This window comes from Asparagus officinalis, chromosome 8 (genome assembly GCF_001876935.1).
Source record: "Asparagus officinalis chromosome 8, Aspof.V1, whole genome shotgun sequence".
In the NCBI taxonomy this organism is placed as follows: domain Eukaryota; kingdom Viridiplantae; phylum Streptophyta; class Magnoliopsida; order Asparagales; family Asparagaceae; genus Asparagus; species Asparagus officinalis.
The window spans coordinates 23,845,815-23,857,788 of NC_033801.1; the positions used below are offsets into that span (position 1 = coordinate 23,845,815).

The 11,974-nt window shown below is 38.1% G+C and overlaps 1 protein-coding gene across 2 annotated transcripts in view; it reads left to right on the plus strand.

The window, feature by feature from the left end:
* Positions 1-11,974, plus strand: part of LOC109822704 (probable serine/threonine protein kinase IRE4) — a 46,963-nt gene that overhangs the window by 32,920 nt on the left and 2,069 nt on the right. For both annotated transcript variants that reach the window (XM_020388935.1, XM_020388934.1), the window contains exons 14-17: positions 5,447-5,498; positions 5,581-5,637; positions 7,974-8,126; positions 9,408-9,485. In XM_020388935.1, coding sequence (XP_020244524.1) covers positions 5,447-5,498; positions 5,581-5,637; positions 7,974-8,126; positions 9,408-9,485 — 340 coding nt within the window. The remainder of the gene's footprint in view (positions 1-5,446; positions 5,499-5,580; positions 5,638-7,973; positions 8,127-9,407; positions 9,486-11,974) is intronic.

The following is an 11,974-nucleotide window of genomic DNA, read 5'->3' on the forward strand; positions in this document are numbered from 1 at the left end:
GCGTCCGCGCTGACTCTGTGGATGGCTTCCTCCTGGACCACGGCTTCCAGATATTCCTAACTGCATATATATCTGATACTGATCTTAAACGGATCGGGCCAAGGGATGGTGAACAACATGTTTTTTTGTGAAGAACGTTGAAGAACGTTGCACCTTCTTACGGGCCCAAAGGTAAGGTGTTGGTGTCGGTGTCATTGATTAAGGCGTACGACAATGAGTCGGATGAGGAGCTGACAGCTGAGGTTGTTAGGGAGCTCAGCGGGTGGTTTGGGAGTGAGGAGACAGGATGCACGGGACTAGTAGTCCCGTGTAGTTCAAAAAAACTTTTAGAAATTGCTATTTTTTTTTTGAAATGGTCGATTTTGCCCATTAATGTTAAAAAACGGTTGTTTTTAAAACTGTCTTTTTGTCTTTTATATTTCAAGGATGTGTTCTAGGATTATGATGAAAATTGATGAGAAAATGTTGAATGACTTTAGGGGTTAAACTTAAATGGGTAATCTGAGGGATGTATTATGTAAGATTGTAACTTGTTTATATAATGACAACATACTAGAGATCTACTCTAAAAATGAAATGAGGCATCTATATGGTCTAGTATATGTGATACGGGTGTATCTTCTCTGCGTTGGGAGCTTAGCGATCCTCATGGGAGGTTGAGGATAAATGATTCTCATGGTAACTTAAGAATAAAGAAGTGGATGGAGCCGTTGGTGGCGGCGAAAGAGGTCAAAAGCAGAAAAAACAAAAGAATCAAAAAATTAAAGAATCGGCTCTGGTCGGTCGACCAAATGGTTGACACCGGTCGACCGACAAGGCCATATCGGCCAACCGATCGACTAATGTCGACCTACCGATAACGTGCACGCCTACAGGGTTAAAAAACATCTTGTTGGCCGGTCGACCGAACCAAGCAAGCCGGTCGATCGAATCGAGTTTCTGGGTGAATCTGGATTTCTTTTTGACGCGTTTTCCAAGTTCCATTAGGCTTGGTTATTTATAAGATTATCATCCACGTTGTTAGACATATAAATAGGGATTGTTTAGGGTTTCTAAACAGCAGATTGGATTTTAAAGAGAATAGGGAGATTGTTCTTTATTCTAGTGAGATTGTGAGGGAGAGATTTTATAATATTTTATTCTTTATAATCTAGAGAAGGTATTTTCCTTCGCTACTTTAATTTTTGTGTGTTCTCGTTATTATCTTCTCAACCCCACCTTTAATAATTCCGCGATCAAATGTGCTCGCTTGGCGACTCGTATCAAGTTGGTATCAGAACAAATTAGATCCTGTGAAGGGGTATTCTGCGTATGATCCTTACTCGATCGTAATACAAGAAGCTAGGCGAGATCCTTATTTCTTTGAAAGAGGTTCAGAAATTAAGGAAGAAGAAGATGACTGAAAGTGACAACTCATCGAGACTTGATGCATTGAAGAAGCAGATCGAAACAATTGGGTTGACTCTCACACAACTCGTCGATCTTATCCATGGAGAGGATAAAAAGGGGGAATCTTCTTCAAAGTTCAAGAAGAAACCTGTAGAGTCCGGTAAGAAGAGTAAAAATTCAGATTCCGATAAGGAGGGTCGAGGCCGTCAGGGCTGTTCCACATCAAGAGGGTAAGGATCCTTACCAAAATCTAAAGATTGATTTCAGAGTAGAGATTCATGTTTATGATGGGAATGTTAACGTCGAAAGGTTTGATGATTGGATCGAGCGTATGGAGACTTATTTTACTCTTTATGGCTATTCGTCAAAAGAGAAGATCGTTTTTGCGACATTAAAGCTTTAAGGGCACGTGTTGACGTGGTGAAAATCCTACTGTAAGCAGGAGAAAAAAAGGTGTCATGGAACAAGTTTAAGGAGTTGCTAAGAAAGTAGTTCTATCCGGTGGGATTTCTTAAAGAGCGTTGATACAAGTGGTACGACTTACGTCAAAGATTTAATCAAACCGTTAAAGAATACACGACTGAGTTTCAACAAGCGATGGTCCTCAATATTGTGACGGATAAGTACTCGGTCTTTATGAAGTATATGGCGGGTTTGAACGAATATATCCGGAAGAAGATGAAGCTATTCACGGTCGGATCGATTGCATAGGCGAGCGTGAAGGCTATTAACATTAAGGGCAAGGAGAAGAAGAGCAACGAGACGATGGGAGATGCTAAGCAAGCTGGAGGTGAGTCTAGTGGTTCCCAACCTATGAAGAAAAAGAATAAGGGTGATCCAGATAAAGCAGGATTGATTTGTATTTATTACGAAAAGACATGACATATAGTTGATCGATGTTGGGAGAAGTATCCTCATCTCAAGTCAAATGGGTTGAAGAAGAAAGAGGAGAAAAAAACATAGGTGATAGCATAAGATCCGAAAGAAATTCCTGAGATGACGAAACTCAATAGCAGTCTCAACCTTATGACAGGGAAGCAGGCCGCGAAGGAGGACGAAGATCCCAGAGAGCAGCTATTTGTTCTTAAGTTATAAGTGACGACCAGTTTGGTGGATGTCATAGATGATTCAGGCAATTAGAAGAATTTGATATCCGAGGTCTTGGTTCAGAAGCTGGGTCTAAAGACGATCAAACATCCAAAACCCTAACCATTTGGGTGGATTCAGAAGGAGACGGGACTGAGTGTGGTTAATCAATACACTTTTAGATTTGCACTACACGGGTCGTATATTGATGAGGTCACGTGCGACGTAGTTCCGTTGGATGTTTGTCAGGTTATACTGAGCAATTCCTATTTGTAGGATGGATACGCAATCTACGAAAGACGAGCTCAGAAGTACACGTTCACCAAAGACGGTCACAAGTTCATATTTCGTTCGGCATCTCTTCCGAAGGAGAAAACTTGGTAACGGTGAACCGAGCGAAAAGGCTAGTGAATGCAAGCAAGAAGTTTGTCTCGCTGTTCATTAGACCTCATGAAGAGCCGCTGAAAGAGGATTATATTTTGGAGCGAAAGGTGACTACGACGAGATGCGGGTCGAAGGAGTCGTTTCTGATCGGACGTCAATGTCAGGTTCCTAACAAAGCCATGTGGTTCAATAGGAAAGGAGGGGCTCGTGAGTTCCCTCAGCTGAAGTTCTAACTTGAATGGGACTTCAAGTTCCTAAAGGGGGAGTCATGATACGGGTGTATCTTCTCTCTGCTTCGGGAGCTTAGCGATCCTCATGGGAGGTTGATGATAGATGATTCTCATGGTAGCTTCAGAATAGAGACGTGGGTGGAGCCGTTGGTGGCGACGAAAGAGGTCAAAAGCAGGAAAAACAAAAGAATCAGGAAATGGACGAATCGGCTCTGGTTAGTCGACCGAATGGTTGACACCGGTCGACCGAAAAGGCCATATCGGTCGACTGATCGACCAATGCTGGTCGACCGATAACGTGCACGCCTACAAGGTTAAAAAACATCTCGCAAGCCGGTCGACCGAACCAAGCAGGCCGGTCGATCGAATCAGGTTCCTGTGTGAATCTGGATTCCTTTTTTACGCGTTTTCTAAGTTCCATTGGGTTTGGTTATTTACAAAATTGACATTCACGTTGTTAGACATATAAATAGGGGTTGTTTAGGGTTTCTAAACAGCAGATTGGATTTTAAAATGAATAGGGAGATTGTTCTTTATTCTAGTGAGATTGTGAGGGAGAGATTTTGTATCTTTTATTCTTCATAATCTAGAGAAGATATTTTCCTTCGCCACTTTAATTTTTGTGTGTTCTCGCTGTTATCTTCTCAACCCCACCTTTGATAATTCCGCGATCAAAGGTGCTTGCTCGGCGACCCGTATCAATATGATCGCTATATTATAGACTTATATCAAGTCAAGTCAAGCTAATATGGAAACATAACAAATAAATGACAATCGTTAGGTAAGATTTGCATCAGCTTGTATGTTAATCACTTACCATTTTACTAATGATTTCCAAGTGTTGATGTAAAGAGTAGTCTAAAGTGATTTACAACTAATGGAGCACGGAGGACCACAAGTATGCCTAAAAGTACTCGACTGGAAGCTAAGTTGCATGGAAACGGGTACGGGTACTGGTACGGGTGCGGGTGCGGGTACGGGACACGGCAAAACTATAAAATGTAGGGTACGGGGACACGACTACATATATATATTGAATTAATACGGTACATAAGATAAAAATTTTCCCCTTCATGTGTCATTAGAATTAAAATTCCGATCACATTTTTGAGTTTCTTTTATCATATTGATTATCGTGAATTGTAAACTACTCATTTTTTTTACTAGACATCTAAACGACCCATTAACTATATAGTTTTAAACTTGGGTATAGACTGAAACGAATCTGACCCGTATCTCATTAGTTTCAAATGACGGATGTGAAGTGTAAGCTCTACGTCCAGGAAGTCTTTGACAAGTGTTTTAAATTAACACATATATCATATAATTAAGTACATATTGTAATAAATGCATGCATATATTCAAGAAGTGTCCATGAAGTTTGGGTACGGGAAAGTGTCGGGTACGTGTCCGGTACGGGTACGGCTTCATTATAGAAGTACCCGGGTAACATAGACTGGAAGTAATTAAAAAGGATGTGATAGTGGTCAACTTATTGAATAAGACCATTAACATAAGTGAAAGGACAAATATTATTCATCTTGTTGACCCTAAAAATTTGGGATTGAAGGTTTTATTGTTGTTGTTGGGAATTTTTAGATGATATAGATCTTAGTTCCAATGCACACAACCTTGAGCATAAGAACTTCAATAGAAGTATTGCTTGAGAGAACATTATAATCAGATTAAGTATTTAACTTTCTTCTTCAAAAATTGTTGCTGATATCTTTCATTGTCTGCTTGACTTGTGTATCTTAGAGCGGAACAAGCTCCTATATGCAATCCTTTGTCTATGTTCTTTCATAGTCTAGAAAAATTGTAATGGGCAGTATCCTAGAGGACGTTAGACTCGGATTAAATACTTATCTTTCTTCTCCATAAAATCATTACTAATATTTTAGGGCTTGAACCAAGTTCGTATATGCAACTGTTATTCTTCTTTTTTAACTAGGTTGTCTATAAGAATTATAATGAACAGGATCGTTCATTGTATGAGTTATAAGGTAATTTTCCCTGTGCTTCACTTAGGTTTCTAGGTTTTATGGCATACCGGCTTTTCCCCAGATATTCTTCATTTTGGGGTTTGGCAATAATTGAGAGTGTTAAAGTCAAATCCGTGTTTAGTTGTACATTTTGGTCAATGTTTCATCAAAATCTTTCTATTTTGAGTTCTGTCTAGCCAATCCATTTTTTGGTGGGTTAATGCATGTATAATGTTGATTGTGATTGTGATGGTTATGATGCTGGTTGTTTTTTCATTATAGTGCTATAAAGTAGAAAAGCTACGTATTTTATATATGCAAAATGGTAAAGATCTTAAAGTATATATAACTATATGCTTTCTCTTTGTTGGGTAGATTTCTCAATCAAGATCAAGATTTGCGGCTTGGAGCTAATGGTGCATCAGAGGTTGTACTCTAAATATGATATTTTAAAATCTGAAGGTTAAAATTTACTACCTTTATATGTCTCATGCTAATTAATATTGTAGGTAAAAGAACATCCATTCTTCAAGGAAATTGATTGGGAAAACCTTGCCTTACAGAAGGTATAGCAATGATCATTTGGAAGTGTGTACTCATTCTTTTATTCAATAAATTTGTTATCAGTGTATTTCTGCAGTCATAGAGGTTTTAATGCTTTCTTTGAGAACCAAAAGGGAAAAATAATCAGTGGTTTTAGAACTATTACCAAAAACTGCAATTTCAAGCTTTTCCTCTATAATTTTGGTGGTGACACATATTCTATTTCTCTAGTCAGCTCTCTTATGTTGCCTCCTTTTTTGCATTAACAATCGCCATAACAACAAAAAGTTTTATAATTGAAAGTGCAAATAGGTGACACTTGTTTATAACTATGTCCCAATGTGATGCATTTGCTAAACATAGTTTATTTAAAAAAGCCAAAATAGTCTTTCAGCAAGTTTCAAGTAGTAGTTAATGCCAAAGAAATGTTAGCTTTCGTAAGTGACTAGACATTCTTATTAGTACAAATGTCCAAAAAATGGATTAAAATATCTTGATTCCAAGTAAGTCCTCAACCATGGTGCTATATGATGCTCTAAAATTGCATGTAACATGTCCCATCTGAAATCCGAAAATTGGTACGGCAGAGACCTAACAAATGAACATGGAAGTCTCATGTACTCATTTATTAGGAAACAAGGCGTCGTATCTTGAAGGACTTAGAAAATTATAGTAAAAAAGACATAGGATGCAAGATATTATTCTTGTAATGGAGGATGGGCTCTTATGAAAAGAATAGTGGTTTGATCCAGAGAGCCGTTTGAGACAGCCTTGATGTAAAAAAGAGATGTGATGCATCAACCAACTTTTTATCAAGGAGGATTAGTGCTCTTTTTGCTCAACATCTGTTTTGCTTCTTGTACATCAGATCAAGTGATGAACCATAGGCGTTGACAGTGAGAAGGTGAAGATCATAAAGAAATTTGATCTTCCATCAGAGGTACATAAATTATGATCTTTTCTTGGCATGGTAAAATCTAAAAGGCAGCGTCATTGACTAATCTCCTTACGAAGAATCGGCTATGTCAATAAATTATAAAGAAGCCCTTGAGGACTTAAAAAGGGAGTCATCAATGCTTATACGATAACGGCCATTCTAGATTATAGTAAGCCATTTGATGTATATACCCACGCTTTGGACTATCTCATTGACATGGGTGAAATTCTTATGCAAGAGGGACGCAATTGTCTATTGGAGCCCTAAAGGGAATGATTGCATAGTGCATTGTCTGTGCAGTTGGGGACACTATGTGCTCAGGTTAGAATTTGTTAACCTGGTGGTATCCAAGTTTGGATCATATCACAACATCGTGCACCGTGTTGTGCTGGACATTCTGTGTGCTTGAGGTATCAAACAAAGGGGGCCTGATAGGATTTGAACTCGTGGTATTTGACTTGCTATTTCAAAACACAGAAGGGCCTTACAAAAAAGTAGACAGGTTAACATGCAAAGATTGTACAATCTTACTAGTAGATAACTTGACCAACAAGGCAACAACAAAGATTGATAGTATTGGACGTTTGCATTAAGAGATGGAGAAGAAGAAATGAGAGATTGAGAAGTAAATGGCAATGTTAGAGACCGAGATGATGTCGTTTATCAAGTCAAATGAACGATTAAACTAGAGGAGTGCGTCCAGCGTCCTATGTGATTGTACAAAATATCTGAAATTGAAAGAAAATTTTTGATAGGATGGCTATAAGACCCACAGTGTTTTATGGATCAGAATGTTGGCAATTAAGAAACTACATATGCAAGAACAGAGTCTAGCAGAAATGAGACTGCCATGACGGAAAAGTGTATATACACTAACATAGGACAATAAATGAGTGCATACATAGAAAGTTAGAGGTTCCTTCTATTGAAGATAAAGTGAGAGAATCATTTGAGATAGTTTGGTCAAGTGTAAGGATGCACAAATTGGGAGAAGTGATAAGATTATAATTAATAAGAGAAAGGGCAAGTAGATGTAGGCCTATGAGAAATTGGTTAGAAGATTATAAGAACGAGGTGATAATGATTAACTTAGTGGAGGAAATAGCTGTCAACAGAGCTGAGTGGAGCAGTGTGATTCACGTAGACGACCCGAGAAATTTGGGACTTCATTGTTGTTGTTGAACATAGTTTTCCTTGACTCTGAACATCATTTGGTTTAAGCAAACTATTGTCATAGAACCATAACTGTGTGAACATTTTTATGTCGTTATGCTTGTCTTTGAGATTTTGCCATAAATTTAGGTCCATATATTTCCTAGCAGACACATGGCTGCATCACAGATGCTGATAAATGCTAACTTTCATGTATTTAAGATGCAACTGATCTCCAGTCATTCAGCTAAGTTTCAGTATTTTTCGCAGGCTGCCTTTATCCCATGCCCTGATAGTGCAGATGATACAAGCTATTTCATGACACGACACTCGTCAATTTCTTCACAAATTGCTCTTGATGAGAACTCTAGCGACTATGCGTCTGATGCAACCAAGTCTAGCTCTACTGCGACCGAGGCAAATGTATGCATTCTTTTATACATTTATCAATATAACTGGATTAAACTTCAATATTCATGAAATATTTAGTTTATTTGCATATTATATATTCTAATTTTCTCGGTTAACTTAGTTATGCTTGGATCATGTATGTGTCGAATCTATGGACTGGCACTGGAGATTCATGTTTAATTATTACTTGTGTTGCTGTTTTATTTGAGCATTCACTCATGAGATATGTAGAGGTGTTTAAGATTGTATATTTAAGTATGTGTGAGGGCATAAGAATTAGTAATTTTCAATTCAAAGGTCAGCAGTCTGTATATATATATATTATATATATATAGTATTTATATATTTCTATATTGGCATGCAGAGACCCCCTCGATACTTATGCTATGGTATCAGGTTCTCTTAGGCTAGGATCAAACCAATGGTTATTACTTAAGAACATCCCCAAAACAGCTAGATGAACCGGTCACTATCCATTATTGATTATAGCTTTCAACATCCCCGGGGACAGCTAGAGAAACAGGACACAGTCTGTTATTGAATATAGTTCTCAACATCCTTGACAGTTTGCCAAGTTGCAGCTGTAATATCCCATAATAACAATTAATTCTGAAGTGCCTGAGCCACTTCTTGTCAGTCCATTACTTCCCTCACCTTCGAACTGTAAGGTTATGTAGAACACTAGAACCTATCTTATTATTGCCCTTGACCTGTATTAAATTTTTACAGGTAATCTAGATGTGTATGCTGTGGTCATATTTCTGTATGGTAAGCAAACCGATGTCTTCCACACTTACGTAGCTGCAAAAAGGATCAGTTCGCTTGTCATATAGTAATTGTGCAGAATGAAAACATTGATCTATGTTTTCTTATTGACAGTAGGCAAAAGAAAACATCATTAATTGACACATGGCAGATGCTTTATAGATTTAATTGATCTGCTTGCACTATCTATGAGCGACCTGCAGTTCTCTTTTTTTTCTTTCCTTTAAATGAAGTCTAGCCATTTAGACATTAACATTTTTATTTGACAAAACTAAACTACCCAAATCCGTATTTATGGGCTATATTTCTTACTTTCTTATGGAGATATTATTTGTTGGCTTGCCAGAACAAAATATTAAGCAGTAGTCTATAGTTCACCACCTTAGCGAAAAGAGACTTCTGACTTTTTTGTGATAGTGATGTTCATACGTCTTTTTTTCTTTTGGTTCACAGTAGCAAATGTTTAAATTTTATTGTGTATATTTTATTGTGTATAAACTAACCAACACTGCTTTCTCCTACATCCAGGCAGATGAATATAGTGAACTAAATGATTTTGATGCCCGCACTTCTCTTGACCTCTCCTCAATTAATTTCTCTTTCAAGGTAAATTCTTCTTAGATTTCCATCCTTACAATGTTAAATATTTTTCCCTTCGAAGTAATTCCACTCATGCATACATGTGTGACGCCCCTGGGTTCACACAAGACTGCGGTTCAAGATGAATCCAGAAATGTCAAAACTGTCATGCACCCACACAGTGCAATAACACGTTTCACCATCACAGTAATACCTCTCTAGTGGAATCAATAAAAGACAGTGCAGGTATAAGCAGATATAAAAGAGATGAAAATAGGAAATAGAACATAAGAAACAAATGATCAATATCAGAAGTAATCAAGTCTCAATAGACAGAAGAAAATACGTCCAACAATCTGATACAAATGGTCAATAATCTTAACTACAAGAATCAACTGAAAAATACATAGGTTCTCAGCTCTAAAATGAAATGCAAGTCTAATAATCAACCAAAAGTCAATCTAAACAATTGTGGAGCAGAAACTACTATAAGTGACGGCAACTATGCTGAAAGTCTGTCAACCTGCGGCTCTTCGAAACTCTGATTCGCTGCCTGAAAAGAAGGAAAATCAACAGCGTCAACGCGCTAGCAAGATCATCTCCATCCGCCCTCAGGGGAAGGACTACTAAGTATGATGGAGGCTCTACCTATAAGTGCATAGTCTACCTAAATTATTTTATCCTGTGCTACATGGGATTTATATTTAGAAATCCAAAACACGAGACTGGTATGTCGAGCGAAATAATCCAAACAAGACAACCCTTACCATATGCCTTAAGTTGTGAATTTCTAGATATAAATTCTAACTAACCAAGTAAAATAATAAAGAAACGTAATACAGGAAAGTTTTACGACAAACATCCCCATAAAATCATGCAACTCCTCATTTTTACCTTAAATGGACAAAATAAATGCCAATACACAATCCCGTGTACCAACGATGTGAAATACCTTCACAATAGATCATATCAAAAGAATGTCAATAATCGCCTACACTCAGGTTATCATCAAATCTATCAGATCGTCCTTCTCTGAAATTCTTCAACTCATCGCACCCCCGTGCGGACCGACAAATAGGTATATCAACCTCTGTGCATAACCATGCGGACCCAAAACATAGGTTCAACGACCTCTACGCACACTCGTGCGGACACAAAAATGAATAAGCGAGTGAAATCCATCACGGTCTCATTGCGGTACTGACTAACGTACTCAGAGTGTAGTCCATCCGCGGTCTCATTGCAGGCCCCAACTAACCCCACTCAGCATCCTCAACAAAAGCTAACAATAATAATTGTTACTCGTAACGAATGCAAACTATTTGGATACCCCAAACGATGGAATCATGCGTACTCAAACCTAGTACGTGTACTCCTCAAAATATGCGTAAATATCAACATACAACTTGCACTACACACTCGCAAAATGAACACATGTGTAAAGGAAACAAAAACCACATTGAAGGTTTGATCAGTCGACCGACAAGGAGCTTTGATCGACTGATCGGCTACTGGGACTATGCCGACTATACTTCATCAGTCGACTGACGCATACAGTCAGTCGACTGATCAGACCGAAACTACCAGGTTGGTTTTTTTGTGTATTTTCTTCAAAAATTCAGGTTTTTATTAATATACTTGATAAAAAACTGATGAATACTTGACTAAAGGTTTGTTTAAACAAGATCAAATCAATGTGAAATTGTGAACTCATGGATCTAAGGTTTAACATACAAATTAATTAAATTCTTGTTTATTTCGATAATTTAGTGCATATAACCAAATTAAATTGAAATTAACATGTTAAAACAATCCTAATGATCATGATCATCAAAACTAATAAAACAAAGGTTAATCTTACAGATCCTTTTCATTGGTTTAAGATTAAATATCATAAACTAAGTTCCTAAAACATCGTATTAAGCTTTAACATTAGATTAACCAAGTTAACTCATAAAAACATGATCTTTAACTAAGGGAAAGGTTTGGAGGAAGATGATCTTACTTCAAACGTCGTGTTGAACTCCCTAACACTTGCATGCAAGATCACCCTTCACCGAGATCGCAAATCCCGCCTTTCTCTCGATAAACGTCCCAGGAACTCTTCCAAAACTTACAAATTAGGGTTAGGGTTTGAGAGGAAATGTGGCTGCTGATAATTCACGTGAAAAGATCCAGGAAAGAGGTTTAAAACGAATATATATACTTATGTATAGAACTAAGCATGAATTGAAACCAAAACCGACCCGAACACGAATCCTGCACGAGCTCTGGAAGCTCGTCGGTCGACTGATGCTATGGCATCAGTCAACCGGCCAATGGTCATCGGTTGACTGATGCCATAGCATCGGTCTATGATACCCCGACACGACAAGTTTGGCGCTGTACCCGTGTCGAGTGCGGTTTGGGTACGTTTTTGCACCCAAACGGAAGGCACACAGGAGCAATTAGGTTTTCATACCTGCGGTTCTCGAGGAGACAGAGGAGCCGAAGGAGGGAGGAGACAGACGAGCCAG